This window comes from Rattus norvegicus, chromosome 9, assembly GCF_021556685.1.
Source record: "Rattus norvegicus strain SHRSP/BbbUtx chromosome 9, alternate assembly SHRSP_T2T, whole genome shotgun sequence".
Taxonomy (NCBI): Eukaryota; Metazoa; Chordata; class Mammalia; order Rodentia; family Muridae; genus Rattus; species Rattus norvegicus.
Window position 1 is genome coordinate 70,499,971 of NC_141542.1, and position 14,432 is coordinate 70,514,402.

The 14,432-nt window shown below is 38.9% G+C and overlaps 1 protein-coding gene across 9 annotated transcripts in view; it reads right to left on the reverse strand.

Moving 5' to 3' along the window:
- The window catches only part of Stk17b (serine/threonine kinase 17b), a 30,612-nt gene extending 18,604 nt beyond the window's left edge, over positions 1 to 12,008 (reverse strand). For 2 of the 9 annotated variants that reach the window (XM_087564649.1, XM_087564650.1), the window contains exons 1-2: positions 11,885 to 11,992; positions 2,741 to 2,905 (exon numbers count right to left, since the gene is read on the reverse strand). Coding sequence is in view for 2 of the 9 variants with exons in the window: in XM_087564645.1 (XP_087420771.1) it covers positions 2,741 to 2,862 (122 nt within the window). In the remaining 7 variants the exon portion in view is untranslated. 9 annotated transcript variants of the gene reach the window in all.
- Positions 12,009 to 14,432: the final 2,424 nt, after the last annotated feature.

The following is a 14,432-nucleotide window of genomic DNA, read 5'->3' on the forward strand; positions in this document are numbered from 1 at the left end:
CTGTGACACAAGACAGATATTGTACCATTATTATCAGAGGCTTTAAAGAGAACAAAACAAGTATCTGCTTTATATTCTAAGATGCCCGTTGTAGTTTAGAAGTCTAACAGTAATCTTCAAACTATGTTCCTATACCAAACTGAAGAGAAATCGCCAAGGAAACAGAAAACCTTAATAATAATAATAGTAAACGCACACCTTTAAAGGGCAAGGCTGACTAGGTTTCCCAGCAGTGAGAGGTCTAGCTGTTACCCTCTGCATTCTAGAACACACAATAAAATGCGAAGGGATGGGGAGGGTAAGCCACAAAGGAAGCTGACGTTTATTTCTGAATCTGCCTCACCCTTCTAACCACAAGGCCGATGAAACTCAGCAGGGGGAGGGGTGGAAAAAACTTACCCAACATGCTAAAAAACAGGAACAATGCAGTTTTTGAGAATAGTAAAAAATGAACTTAGACTTACATTATATATTTCCCTTTGTGTTGCTAAAAGGGCATTTTAAAATTAACTTTTAAACCCAGCTGGTATGGACAGATAACTTGTAGTTTTCCACATGCTAGAATTATGTTTCTAAATTATAAAATATACAAGCTTCCCAGAGGAACAAAAGCATGAACCCCCAACTTTACTTCATCAGACATGCACACGAAGACAGGTTACAAGCCCGACAGGATTTTAAAAATTAGAATTCTAATTGCCAACGTTGAAAATTAAATGAACCAATACCACGTGAGTCATAGCCCAAAGGAATTTAAAGATGCGATTTAAGTCTTGATGAAGCATCAGGAAGATATCTGATGCTGGGACACTAGCAATCTGACCAGTTTTAATCAGATCCTGTAATGAACTTTTGCTTTAAAATGTTTAAAAGCAAACTTACTCCAATTCAGGACAGTTTCTTATAACATCACTTTACTATAGACAATTTAAAGCTAACAGTGGCCCCACCCAAGTCCTCTACAAAGTTAAAGGGAAAAAGCTCTCTTTAGCCTCTATATCTATTATTCTTCAGTTAATCTAATAGTTAGTCATCCAAATAGTAACCTGGAAAAACAGGTAAGAATGCTTAAGTCTTTGTCTCAGTGTCTGTTCAGAGCAATTTCTAAATGTTTTACAATGAAAGGTAACTTGAATACATTTAGCCTATCTTCTCAACTAAGTAAAAAGGGAATAGTATATGACTAAGAATATCATACAAATTTTGATCCAGAGCAAAGGAAGCTCAAGTAATAGTTTAGTCAGAATAATATGATGCTACATGACACAGATTGGGCATCCCTAGTGATAAAAATGGATAGAAGAAAGGGAGAAGAGGAGGAGAGAGAGGAAGAAAACATTGAAGGAGACACACAGGCATCTAATAGCTTCAGCAGTCTTCTCATGAAGTAAGACTGAGCAATACTGGGTCTAATACCAAGCCCCTCGTTTTCACAGAAACAATCAAAAGCAGGAAGTGGTGCAGAAGAGGGTAACTGAGCGGAGGAAGGCCATGTAAATGCTGTGCTGTATGATACGGACGTAAGGAGACTAGTCATGTTCAGCTTTGCTTAAGTACTTGAAAAACTGTCACCTAAGTATATATTGAGTGCAGCTACCAAAAGAAAGCCATGTCTATTTATGAAGGAGAGATTAGTGGAGCAGGAAACAAAATATTCTATGTAACATGGTTTCATCTCTACGTTATGAAAAAGGGGCTATATGAAACATCTGAAAAAAGGAAAGAAGCCAGGACTTGCCTCTACCTAAAACATAAGACACAGCAAAGAATTAACTTTCACAGTCCAGCCAATTTGAGATTCCACTGAGATTTTAATATAAAAACTAATCATACTGGGATTTTTTTGTCCATCCACCAATACAAAACACTTTGTAAACCACTGGGGCATAAGTCAAATATTTGCCTCCACACACACACACACAAAAAAAAATATGACCTAACTCTTCATAACCATACTTACTTTAAACCCAAGAAGACACACAGCAGATAAGTAACTTAGCACAGGTTTTCTAATTCTCATACATACTGAATGAAAATTACTATAGTACTCAGTGTCAAGGGCATGCCTGGCTGTAAGAAATGCATACTTGATTAAGACAAGGCGGAATTCATACAGACTTCTACTAGTACAGAACATCAATTCTGATGATATAAAACTGTGATATGAGACATGAGTTAAATGTTCTTAATTTATGAGAGTATGTACATGTGGAATAAAGAAGTATGTCTTGAGGTTGAGGATTTAGGCCTAGCAAGCGCAAGGCCCTGGGTTCGGTCCTCAGTTCCAAAAAAAAAAAAAAAAAAGAAGAAGAAGTATGTCTTTCTCTTTTAGATAGACACAGTAGCTAGGAATTTAAAAAATGTATTAAACCAAAATGTATAACGCTGTATTAAGTCCTTTACAAATACTAAGTAATTTAACCCTAAAAAATATCTACATAAATTAAATGCAATTATCCTCATCTCTTTTTCAGATGAAACACTGGCACTAAGAGGTGCTGTAATGTAACTGAAGTCACACACGTAATCAATGGCAGAACCCAGGTAGGGCCCTGGCAGCCTGAGCTGTCCCTTCCCATTTACAGACACAGATGCAGAAAGAAATGAACTCTGGAGCTAGGTGGGGTGATTGATAGGAACCCTCCACAGTCTTGATGTTCTGCTCAGCTAAGAAATAACAGTTCCAAGTTTTATAAGATAAAACTGAATTTAGACAGCACACATGTCAAAGTTTCCTTACCTCCCAAGTTCTTTCGGGGTAAGCGTATAGAAATTATTAAAATTCTCTGTTTTCATCGGCGTTTGAGGGGTTGTAGTTAGCAAGCCCGAGATACTTCGGCAATCAAATCTCCTCCGAGACATGTTGATGACTACCAGGCCTGCTTCTCTAGGCACTGACTTTCACCTAGTTAAAAGAGGAGACAGGAAGAGAGAAGATGGAACTTAAATGTAACTGAGAAAAAGAGACATTATCTCAGGCAGGATGTGCACTACTTATACAACTCCAAATATAGTATTAAGCTAGAACAACAGAGATGTGCTGATATAAGGAGCTTATTCTATTCATAAGCAGAAAGCACCAGAAGCACATAGAGACATAAAATGGTATCCCCTCCTCTATGGCACCTAAGCAAAGCTACTGACTTCATTTTAAAGAGCAACTGCTATGAAAGCAGTAAGAAATAGTTATGATGCAAGTGGAATGCGGTATCATTTTTATTGTTATTTTATTCTTTTAGGTTACAGCTTTCACATTCCTTTGGAATTTAATATAGTAATGCAAAGACTATTTGTTTTAACTTCACATGTCCACAAACTTGTTGGCAAATTCACATTTCGTGAATTATATTTGTCCCATGTAAGTCAAGAATTAGAACTTGCTCATGGATTGGCTACTTTCCAAAAGTAAATCCAGAAACCCCCTACTCCTTAACAGTTCTTCCCTTGGCAAATCCCAGTGCTAAGCGTGGTACTCATGAAAACTCTATTTTGCTGGGTCAGTGACTGATCATAAACTACCAACCCAGAGTCAAATCCATATCTGAAGTTCATAGTCTGCAACTTTTGGTACTTCCTTAACCAGTTTTAGTATCAAATCACTATTTGGTATTAACCGAGTCTGTGTAATTATGGTAGACTCTCAGCCACATCTGCCTATGAGTGATCAGGAATTATTCACTAGGACTCTCCCATAATAACCCTCTGTTCCTGTAGCCACATCCCCCCTCCTCACCTCCTGCTGAGAACAACTGTTTTTGTTTGTTTAAAATTTGCTACATTCAAATGCCAACTAGTATCAGGCAGTGCATTCTGTTCTAAATTTTGATTTTCAAATCTGTAAATTATTTCTCTATAACCTTTGGTCCTGGGACAAAACAGTTCTCTAGGTAGTTTGGGATACATCTCTAGGAATCTAAGAATTCCAAGGGGGGTGGGACAGTTGAGCAGAAATGGGTGTGAATTACATTTACTGTTCATTACAGCTACAAGGCCCATACACAGAGTTTTAAGTTCCCCACTGTATCACTCCAGTTTCTGTTACTATATTGAAATTCCCAAGGCAGGTTATTTATTAATAATGAAAATGTACTGATTTTGGTTCACAGTTCTGAAGGACAAAGGCAAGGAACCTCAGATGATGGTGGCCTTCTTCCTGGAGAATATCACAACATCACATGGCTAGAGACAAAGAGTGTGTGCACATGTCTGGTTCCTTACCCTCCTTTCATAAAGCCACTAGGAATCACCATAGGAGTTCTAACCTAAGAACCTTACCTAATCCCAATCACTTCCCAGTGGCTTGAACAACAGACTTGAAGTCCTCACCCTCTTAACAGTTCACAAAGGCTGGGTTTGGTGGCATATAAACCTATAATCTAGCCCTTCAGAAGGCTAAAGCAGTGTGAAGACTTAGGCAGGACTGCTAAGATTGTGAGGCCAGCCTGAAATACAGAATGTGTGGGATCTGCCAGGACTACACAGTGAAGAACCTCACAAAAGGAATTCAACACAAGTCTGAAGGACAAAATATATTCAAATCCTAACAGTTATTATTATAGGCCAAACTACATCTTCCTTGTATCTATTAAGTGAAATATTAAACCCAGTAACTCACACTGAACAGCTTTTCAGATAAGGGCTTTTAAGGTGGTGACAAAATTAAAAAGAGACCATTAAGGTAGGGCCCTAATCCACTATGATTAGTGTTCTTATAAGAAAAAAAGAGACATAAAAACAAATGGATGACATGTGAAAACATTGGCAAAAAAAAATAGTCAAACATTTTCAATAGCTGTCTGTATTTTTTTAAGGGTCTCACTATGCAGTCCAGTCCTAGAACTCTGTGTAATCCAAGCTGACCTTGAACTGGTTATAACGCTATCTCTCCAGTGCTAGGATTATAGGCCTATGCCTTCACCCTGTGTTCAGTTAACTTTTTAATACCTTCTTAGTTCTTAAGATATTGTTTCCTTTGTCACATTGTATTGTCTGGAAAATCAATACATACATACATACATACATACATACATACATACATACATACATACATACATAGTTTTCTACATTCAGTCAGTAAGGAAAAGCCTCTTTTGCACCACCTTTGGATTTTAGAATTTTGTACATACACTTAGGATTACACTTGCATTTCTACAGATAGAAGGGACAGGACTAATCACTGATACAACTGGGCTATCTTCCAATCACGTTTCATTAACAAAGAACACTGAAATTGATCGGAGAGACAAGTTCATGAGTCTTAATTTTTCTTTCATATAGATTTTAGATGCTAGGATGTTTACCTCTCATAGATACTGGGCCTAACAAACATTTTATAAATAAGCATTTTCTACTCTTAATCTTCAAGAGACAATATGATCCTTTCATGGCATCAAAAATTTATGTTTAATTAAGTATGGTTTATGAGCTTAAAAACACTCCAAAAACCTGTTGAATTCATAAACTCTAAAACCCAACATATTAACATAATCAAGAAAGTTGCACTTTCAAAGATTAACTCATTAAGTATGAAAGTAAAGACATAAAAGTTTATAAATAGTAAATCTGGGCAGACTATAAAAGTCAACAGAATATTGGAAAATTATAGTAAAATATTAGCAGTAGTCATCCCCAGTGAGATTATGGTAATTAGAATTTATTACTAGCTTATCTAAACTTAAAGCATTACACTTACAATAATCAATAGTCAGCTGTGATTACTGGCATGTCATCTCCTAAAACTGAATACTTAAAACCTAAAATAATATGAATATATAATAAAACAACTGATAAAGTCTTCCTTATAATAGAAAATGGCTGTGAATATGTGGCCAGAAAAATGCAAACTCTTCCTCATTTGCAAGAACAAAAGCATCCAACCTATCTACTTTCCTTTACAGAATTTACTTTGTCTGAAGTCCAGCAGCCATCATTGGGTAGATTTTTCAAGGCCTCAATTTTTTCTTTGCATTTACATATAGCTGATGGTCTTTATTATCCAGATCATAGGTCAGATCTCATGCAGAGACCATTTACAACTTCAGGCTATACACTAAATTAAAATCATTACATTATTTACAGTCACATAGAAAAATATTTAGCATTTTTAATAAACTTAGTTTTAACTCATAGTAAGTAAGCAGTAACTTAAAATATTTTTCTCGGGGAACACATTGGAGAGAACACAAGAGCTGGAGGACAGGGAGCAGAGCTATGAAATGCTGTACTTTAGACAAGACCTGACCTTGCACATCAGCTCACAGCTGTTACCTGCACAAATCAAACCCTTAAAAGTTCCTGCATGGAAGAGGAGTTTCCATAGCCCTACCACTAGCTGTAGCGTTCTAAGTAGTCGCTGACTATTAGGGAGGAGGAAGAGTGTGGCTGCTGGTAGACTCCCCATGTGGATGACCTCACTAGTATATCTGAGCAGTACCATCAGCACTCGGAGATTAAATAAGAACATGAAGCTAGGAGGGAGATGTGATGACGTTCTAAGAGAAGACAGGGGAAGAGGGTAGGCAATGAATATGATTAAGATACATTGCATACACATATGAAATTTTCAGAGAATAATTATATACATACACGTATGTAGATATGCATGTACATACATAGTGAGTGTTGAGAAAAGCCCAGATTTGTACTGGGACCTTCCAAAAGAGTCTAAAATGTGATGTATGGGTATACTAATTAGAATTCAGCTTGGCAAAGCCTGTTGTTTAGTCACAGGAAGAGAGAAGGAACTTAATTTTTTTAAGTAAAAGCTAGTGAAATGCATAATGATAGTCTAAACCAGTTCTTATCAGCTCACTTCCAGGACTTTCCTCAGGGCGTTGGCATGTGTTAACTTTATACCCTAACAAAGTCTATAATACTCATATGAACTGATGGCCATTATCAGGGATGAATATGCCATGGAGACTTGTATGACAACAGACGTATCCAAAAACAATGTGGAGCAACTGCAAATTCCTCTAATATATTTAAATACAAAAGTGAGTTCTGATGATACAACTCATTTCATTATGGCTCTGCATCTCCAGAATACAAGCTTTGCCTTAGAAAAAGACATTTCACAGTAGTTAGGCACATCTACCTACTGCTAATATACCTGTATCAGAAGCTGTTTAAGAATCCATACAGCTTTCTTGTTTGTCTTTATCTATTTACTACACTTAAACAAGTTGTCAGTCTAGGTATTGTCCCATTTCTCCTCCTCTGGTCAATTCTGTAGATAATGGACCAAATGTCGCCTCTGTCCACCAAAGTCTTTACAAATGGGTTGCTGTCATGTAAGACACACAAGGACTACCAATCAGTTCTCTGTATCTCCTTGAATGCCTTAAAATTACACACCAATTCTCTTGCTTCAAATAAACAATATGCAGATCTTCTCCTCTACAATTCATAGTTCTAACCAATTCTAAACAAGAATATAACGTATTCTAAATTCAGAAATTACCAATGTATCTTAATTTGAAATCGCTTTATATTTTTATCAAACTAAACCAATAAAAATATCTTTTTTTCAAATTTTATATATGTGAGTACACTGCAGCTGTCTTCAGTCACACCAGAAGAGGGCACTGGATCCCATTACAGATGGTTGTGAGCCACCATGTAGTTGCTGGGATTTGAACTCAGGACCTCTGGAAGAGCAGTCAGTGCTCTTAACCACTGAGCCATCTCTCCGGCCCCACCTCCCAATAAAAATATCTCAAAGGACTTACTGAATTTGTGTTTGTAAACAATTATAGACACACAATTATAGAAGGCATACATGCATGACATAAGATACAAGTAAGATTTTAATCTTACACTAGTATGGTGTCATACTTTTTCCAATTTTTTCATTAATTCCTATTACAATTACAATGAGAATTCAGATATGGATCAGTAAAGGAAGGAAGAGAACAAAATCTTATATTTGATTTGTGCCTATTATTGAATGGAGAATGCAAGTGTTATGAAAACCAAATAAACATCTTTCTAAATCTCTAGTAGCTCCATTCAAAAGTTACTCAGGGTTATCAAATGAGAAAGCCTATGAAAGTAGAAATTACAAAATACAATAAAGCATTTACGAGTAAGTTGCCTGCTTTGATTCCTTTACTAGCCCCAGGAACTAAAATTTAAAATCCTTTGTAGCATGGCACACAAAGACCCCGGAAGATGAGTATACATCAGCTCCATTTCCTGTCACAATTCAATCTCTTATTTTATCTCCACTTCTTTGCTTTACCTCTCTGCCTGAAACATCCTTTCTACCTTTCCTTAAATGGCTGTTTCTTATTCATGCTCTGCCCCTGGAAGCCTTGCCTCAAACCCACAGGTTGACTTAAATGTCTTTTCTTTATGCTTCGAACTAGAGAACTCTTGACGTACCAATTTACCTGAAAATTTAACATTAGATTACAGTCATATTTTGTGTCTAGAGGACAATAACCTTTTACTTGAGCTTAAGCAACTCAGCATGGTGTACCTAGTAAGAATTAAAAATGTTTGAACAAAATGCTATAAATGATAAAACACAGTAAATTGCCTTTTTAGGTACATCTGAAGGAACTAGCTGAACTGAGATCATCTTGAAATTGCAATACTGAAACTTTCAACAGTCTCTGCTTATTTCAGTGGTTGGCTAAATAAGAAATATTTAAAACTGTTCTTACAGAACTTTTTAAAACAAGGTACTCACATAATTCAGAAATGTGAAAAAAAATTTATCCTCTATTATAATGTAAGATTTAAAAAAGGGAAACATTTAGTTTGCTCTATCTGTTCAAAACTAAATGACCACTTGTTTTCCTGTAAATATCTATGTTAGCTAAGAACATCCTGAAAGCCAAATACTTGTCCTATCCAAAGACTGACAAATCTAGACTTTCATGAAGTAAATGTGAATTATTATGGCAGCCAAGAAATATGAATATGAATGTGGGCATCCACAAGATTGAGCTGTGTCTAGGAAACAGATAAACTGAAAGTTTACTTATCTAGCATCTATAAGAAACAAGAACTTTCTGCCTGTTCAAGAAGGATGTGTTTTAGTTGGCCAGGGACTGGAAGACAACATTGGTGTTGACAAATGACTTCTATGTTCTACGTACTCTACCCACAGCACTGTATTGTCATGTTTGTTTTTAAATACTGAACAGCAAGCAAAATCCAGTAATTTAATTCCCTGAAAATCACAATAGGACGCCAACTGACTCTAGTCCAACTATTGGAGTATAGATTACCGCAGGGTTACAGCCAGGCAAGGAACCTCAGCCTGACACTGGGCCAAGACAGTAAGGCCTGATGCCATCCCCTCCCACCTTCAGAAAAAGAAATAGATCCTGTAATTGTGAAGTAGGAAGAGAAGATGTTGAAAAACGGAAATAATGGCCGGCCAACCATTACACAGAGCTCATCACTCATCAGATGGAAAATTGGCTTTCTGGTGTAAAGTAAATTATCATACCCTTTACTAATAGCACCTCTGAAATAATGTCTGTTCAGTAACTGTTACAATGTCAACTGGAATCTAATTCTTAAAGGGTTAAAAAAGGAACTACTATTTTACTATTAAAATTTCTCAATGCCTAAAGTACACCCTCTTTTGGGCTAGTTGGAAAAAGCAAAATGATCAATCAAAATACATCATGTATAAATATTTGAAAAAGGGGCTCGTTGATATGCACGAGATAATTGAAAAGGATATTTCTCTGTCTTGAACACAAAACACTTCAAAAACACATCTTTTTTTAAATAGTCTGGTATAGGAAATATAATAGCTCTTTTGGTAGCATATCAACTCTGCAAGCGTGAGGCATAGGTTCAATCCCCAACTCTGCCATATGAATAAACAAATAATTGAAACTGAGCTGGTAGTGTGGGCCTTTAATTCCAGCACTCAGGAGACAGAGCCAGGCAGATCTCTTGAGTTCAAAGCTAAGTCTATACAGTGAGACCCTGTCTCAAAAGACAAAAATCCGGGGTTGGGGATTTGGCTCAGTGGTAGAGCGCTTGCCTAGCAAGCACAAGGCCCTGGGTTCAGTCCCCAGCTCCAAAAAAAAGGAAAAAAAAAAAAAAAGACAAAAATCCTTTAAACTGGTAAGCAAGACTCAATATGGCTCAAATGTAGAGCAAATGTCAAGATGCAAGAAGAATTTTAGACACAGGAAATAAGCATTATAATATATCATCATATCTTGAGAAAATTTAGTTTTAAACTGAGTCTCTTAAAAGCTGGGAGACTTTAACAGAGAATTTTTCCTTATAACTGTCAAGCAGCTACAAAGCAAAGCATTGAAAACACGGTTATAAGTTCATTTAACACCCATAAGCTGTTTATTGTCAGTACAAACTTAAAAATGAAATTAAAAGTATCTGCCATTAAATACTACATTGTCTAGAGAAACTACAATTTATAAAGTCTCTACTAAAATGTCACTTCTACCTTAACCAAAATGTCATTTCTTTTTTGCTTAATATTTTATTACATGCAAGTTGAGAGGTCAGAGGACAAGCTGTAAGCATAGGTTTTCTCTTTCTACCATGTAGGTCCTGGGGATCAGGACATTTGAGTTGGTGGCAAAAACATTTCCCAGTGGAGTCATCTCCTGAAACTAATTTCTTACTTAAAAAAAAAAAAATCCAAGAAAAACTATTACCATTCTACCCACATACAAAAAAGATTTTACTTTTCTAACATAAACGTACTGTCATGTAACTAAATGTACTTTAATAGTAAACCTTCATTCCAGAAAATTATCTAAAATGTATGTATCTCAAAAAAAAAATCAAAAACAAAAAAACCTTCAATTACTTGAAGTATTAAAACTACCAAAAATTAAACTAATATCAAAGAAGTTTGGGAGAAAAGACAGGTCTAAAATTTGGTCACTATTTCTATGAACTAGTTTTCTTTTAATATACACAATTTTAAAGCAATGTGATTCAATTTTTATAAAATTGTTGAAAACCATTTCTGGGCATCTCACCGTGAAGACTGCACCAATGAGAAAGTGAGTTTATATATCTCTCTGTAATAAAACTGTGCTCCTTGAGTTCAAAATTCCATGTTTCATATGCCTCCACTTGCCTCGTTATCTCTGCAGACCTTGCTGCCCAAGGTACAGTCTCTCTCCTAGACTTGAAAACTTAAAAAGTCCACGCGGTATCAAACCTGCGGCATTATCGGTGCCAGGGATGTAAACATGACGTCATCCAAACACTCAGCGAATGTCATACACCGAGCTAATGATTGAGTATGATTGAAATTCCTAGGCTTTCAGAAGTATTTCTTAATTCCAACTTGCAAGCTGAAGCCAGCGTGACTCTAGTTCCAACGCAAGCCACAGACACTAGCCACCAGCTGGCCGTGAAGTTTCTTTCAACTGTTTCCACTCATCTATCTCCCGAGAGGGAAACAAAATTAAGCGCTTTTCCCACGGTAAGGCCGGCCCAGGATAAAGATCCAAACCGTGGCCATGATGTGGCTCTCTAGTCTGAGGATGGGTCACAAGCACAGAGGGATTCCCACTGCTTTAAAGGAAAGTCAAAAAAAGTCCCAGAAACAGCTGTGGCTCCCCACGCTGGGACTGACAGCGGCCCACGCGATGGCCGCAAAGTTTCTCTGGGGCTGCTGACCCGAGCGTCCACCCGCCCCGACGTGAAGGCGTCCGGCGCCCACAGCACGCGAGTTCGGGAGCCACTCCGAGGACCACGTCGAGACGCCGGCCGCGGAGGCTATCGGACACAACCGCGCTCCGGACGCCGGCTCTGGCCTTCGGGCTCGCCACAGGGTCCCCGGCGCCCCCACACCGACCGCTCGACCGCAGTTCTACGCCGCCGCAGGCTCTGCCCTCCCTCCGACGGGGCCGCGGCTACACAGGCTCACCTCGCACTCTTCCCCACAGCGGCTGGTCGCCGTCAGCCAGACCCCTATGAGGAGACTCCCGGCGGCGACCGCACAGACGCTGACCGACGCTTCTTACAGTTGAGGTTTGAAAAGTGCAGCGGCGTCTGGGACACTGTACTTCGCTAGACTCCGCCCGCTGGGGCCGGAGAGCCAATCGGAGCGATCATGGAGGGTGGGGTTGTCACGTGGGAGCGGGGCGGGGCGCCGGCGGGCTGCGCGTGCGGTGCGGACCGGCCGCCGCGGGGGAAGTGGGCGGGGCCCGGGCGTAGTTGCCGGACGCCTGAAGACTTTGGGGGCTGGAGGTAGTCTAGGACTGAACAGGGTGCAGGCAGGGTCCGAGCGCGACTTTTTCTTCCTTTCCCACCTTCAGGGTGGTTCCGGGAGGTGTGAGTATCGGGACACAGGAGATGAAAGAAGCAGGAGACGTCTGGGCTGTTTGACTTGTGATGATCAAAGACTGTGTTTTAAATCTTTCTTGTCCTCTTCCTTACTACCTGAACCTACCCTACTAGTCGACATTCCAGTTTGCAATGAGTTCTTGGAACCATAAAAGGACTCCAGGATTTACCGATCCTGGTATCTACAGCTGAGTGTCTTGAGACACTGGCTCAAGGCACTGTAGGAAAGTCCAAAGACAAACTAATTGCTAGTTTACTGTGCTAAGGGAAAGAATGAAAAGCTGTATCCGCTCAATGTGCATTGCTGCAAACTTTTTTCTCTTTTAAGCAGTGTGAGAGGCTTTCACATGCTAAGCAAGGGTTCCACCACTGGGTTCCACCACCAAGTTCCACCCTCAGCCCCAAGATGTGTTGTTACCTATTGAAGACAATTTAAAAATGGAAAGTTTCGTGCTAGACATAGTAGGTTTGCATACATATAGGATCCTAGGTTACTTATAATTAAATGTAGTAAATACACATAGAACCTAGAATTGCTGAAGGATACTTTTTTTAGTAGGTGTGAAAAACTATTGGGAAAAAAATACTGTGAGTGGAATCCTCTTGCTTTTAAACATCTTAGCAACAGTTTTATGTTCTTCTTCTGTCACATTTAACCAAGATTCCTTAAGCCATTTGCTGCTTGCTCTTCCAAGCACTATATGTCCCAAGACACATGCATTTAAAGTATCAGAGCCAGTTCATGGGGTCTGTCTGTTGTTATTTAGACAGGCCTCATAGAATGTATTGATTCTTTAAGCATCGTCAAATGGAGAATATTGCATCCCTTTGGCCAGGGAAGAATAAATGTTAAGGTGGAAACAAACTCACCTATTGAAATAGATTTGTGTGGTGTCCACAAACCAATGAGACTGTTTTCATATTTTCTTCCGGAAACAGGAGCTGCATCCCAAAGTCTAAGCACCGAGGCTGAGCCTACCCTCTTGGGGTTCCTGCTGGTGTTTTTTTGGTGTATCCATGTGTGTAACTGTACCTTTTTAATTTAAACAATTCCTTGATTGCCAGCTTTTGTGTATAGATGGTGTGTTGTGTGTGTGTTTATGTGGGGTAGTGCACATCTGGGTATGTGTGTGTGGTGGCCAGATGTTAGTTTTTGAGACAGTCTCCAGCGTGGCCTACTTAGCAGTACTTCCATGGATCCATGCACCTGTATCCACTTCCCCAGCACCGGACTCAGGAGCAGGCACCTGTGCACAGCTTTCTACATGGAAATCTGGGCTGAGGTCCTGTTGGTAGTGTGGTTAACATTTTTACCGAGACAGCTCCCCAGCTCATTGCCAGCATATTTTTAAAAACCTTTTAGTTATTTGTATGTGAAGAGTATGTGCGTATGAGTGAGTGTGCCAGAGGAGGCCGAAGGTGTTGCCCTGACATCTACCTGGAGCTGGAGTTAGATGTCATCAACTACCTGATGTGGGTACTGGAAACTGAACTCTGGTCCTCTACAAAAGCAGCAAGTGCTCTTAACCAACGAGTCATTTCTCTGCCGCCACCACCACCTCCTTCTTGTCACCAGCTTTTAAGCAGTCATTTAATTTTAATTTAAGTTCATTTTATTTTAATTTAATTTTAATTTAAGCTTAATTTTGTATACAGGTTGCCTTCTCCAGCAATAAAATTCATTGTTGCTTCCAGCACGATCACCTGGTGTTCACTGATACATGACAGACATTGACCTATGTGCTACTTGAGTGCTCCTGTTCCAGACTCATTTCTGTGGCTGTGCTAAAATATCCTGACAGCTGCCCTAAGCAACTTATGGAAGAAAGAGATTTATTTTATTTATAATACCAGATGTACAGTTCATCATTGTGAGGATGGGCTGGGGCCTTTCCCCATTGATCACTAATTGAGAAAATGCTTACAACTGGATCTTATGGAGGCATTTCCTCAACTGAAGCACCTTCCTCTCTGATGACTTTAACTTGTGTCAAGTTAACACACAAAATCATCCAATACAGACTATATTTGGAGATATGACCTTTAAATGGGCAGTTAAAGTAAGATCAGGACGTATGAGGTCTTCATACAATATGACTGGTGTCCTGATTAGAAGAAGATAGGTCACA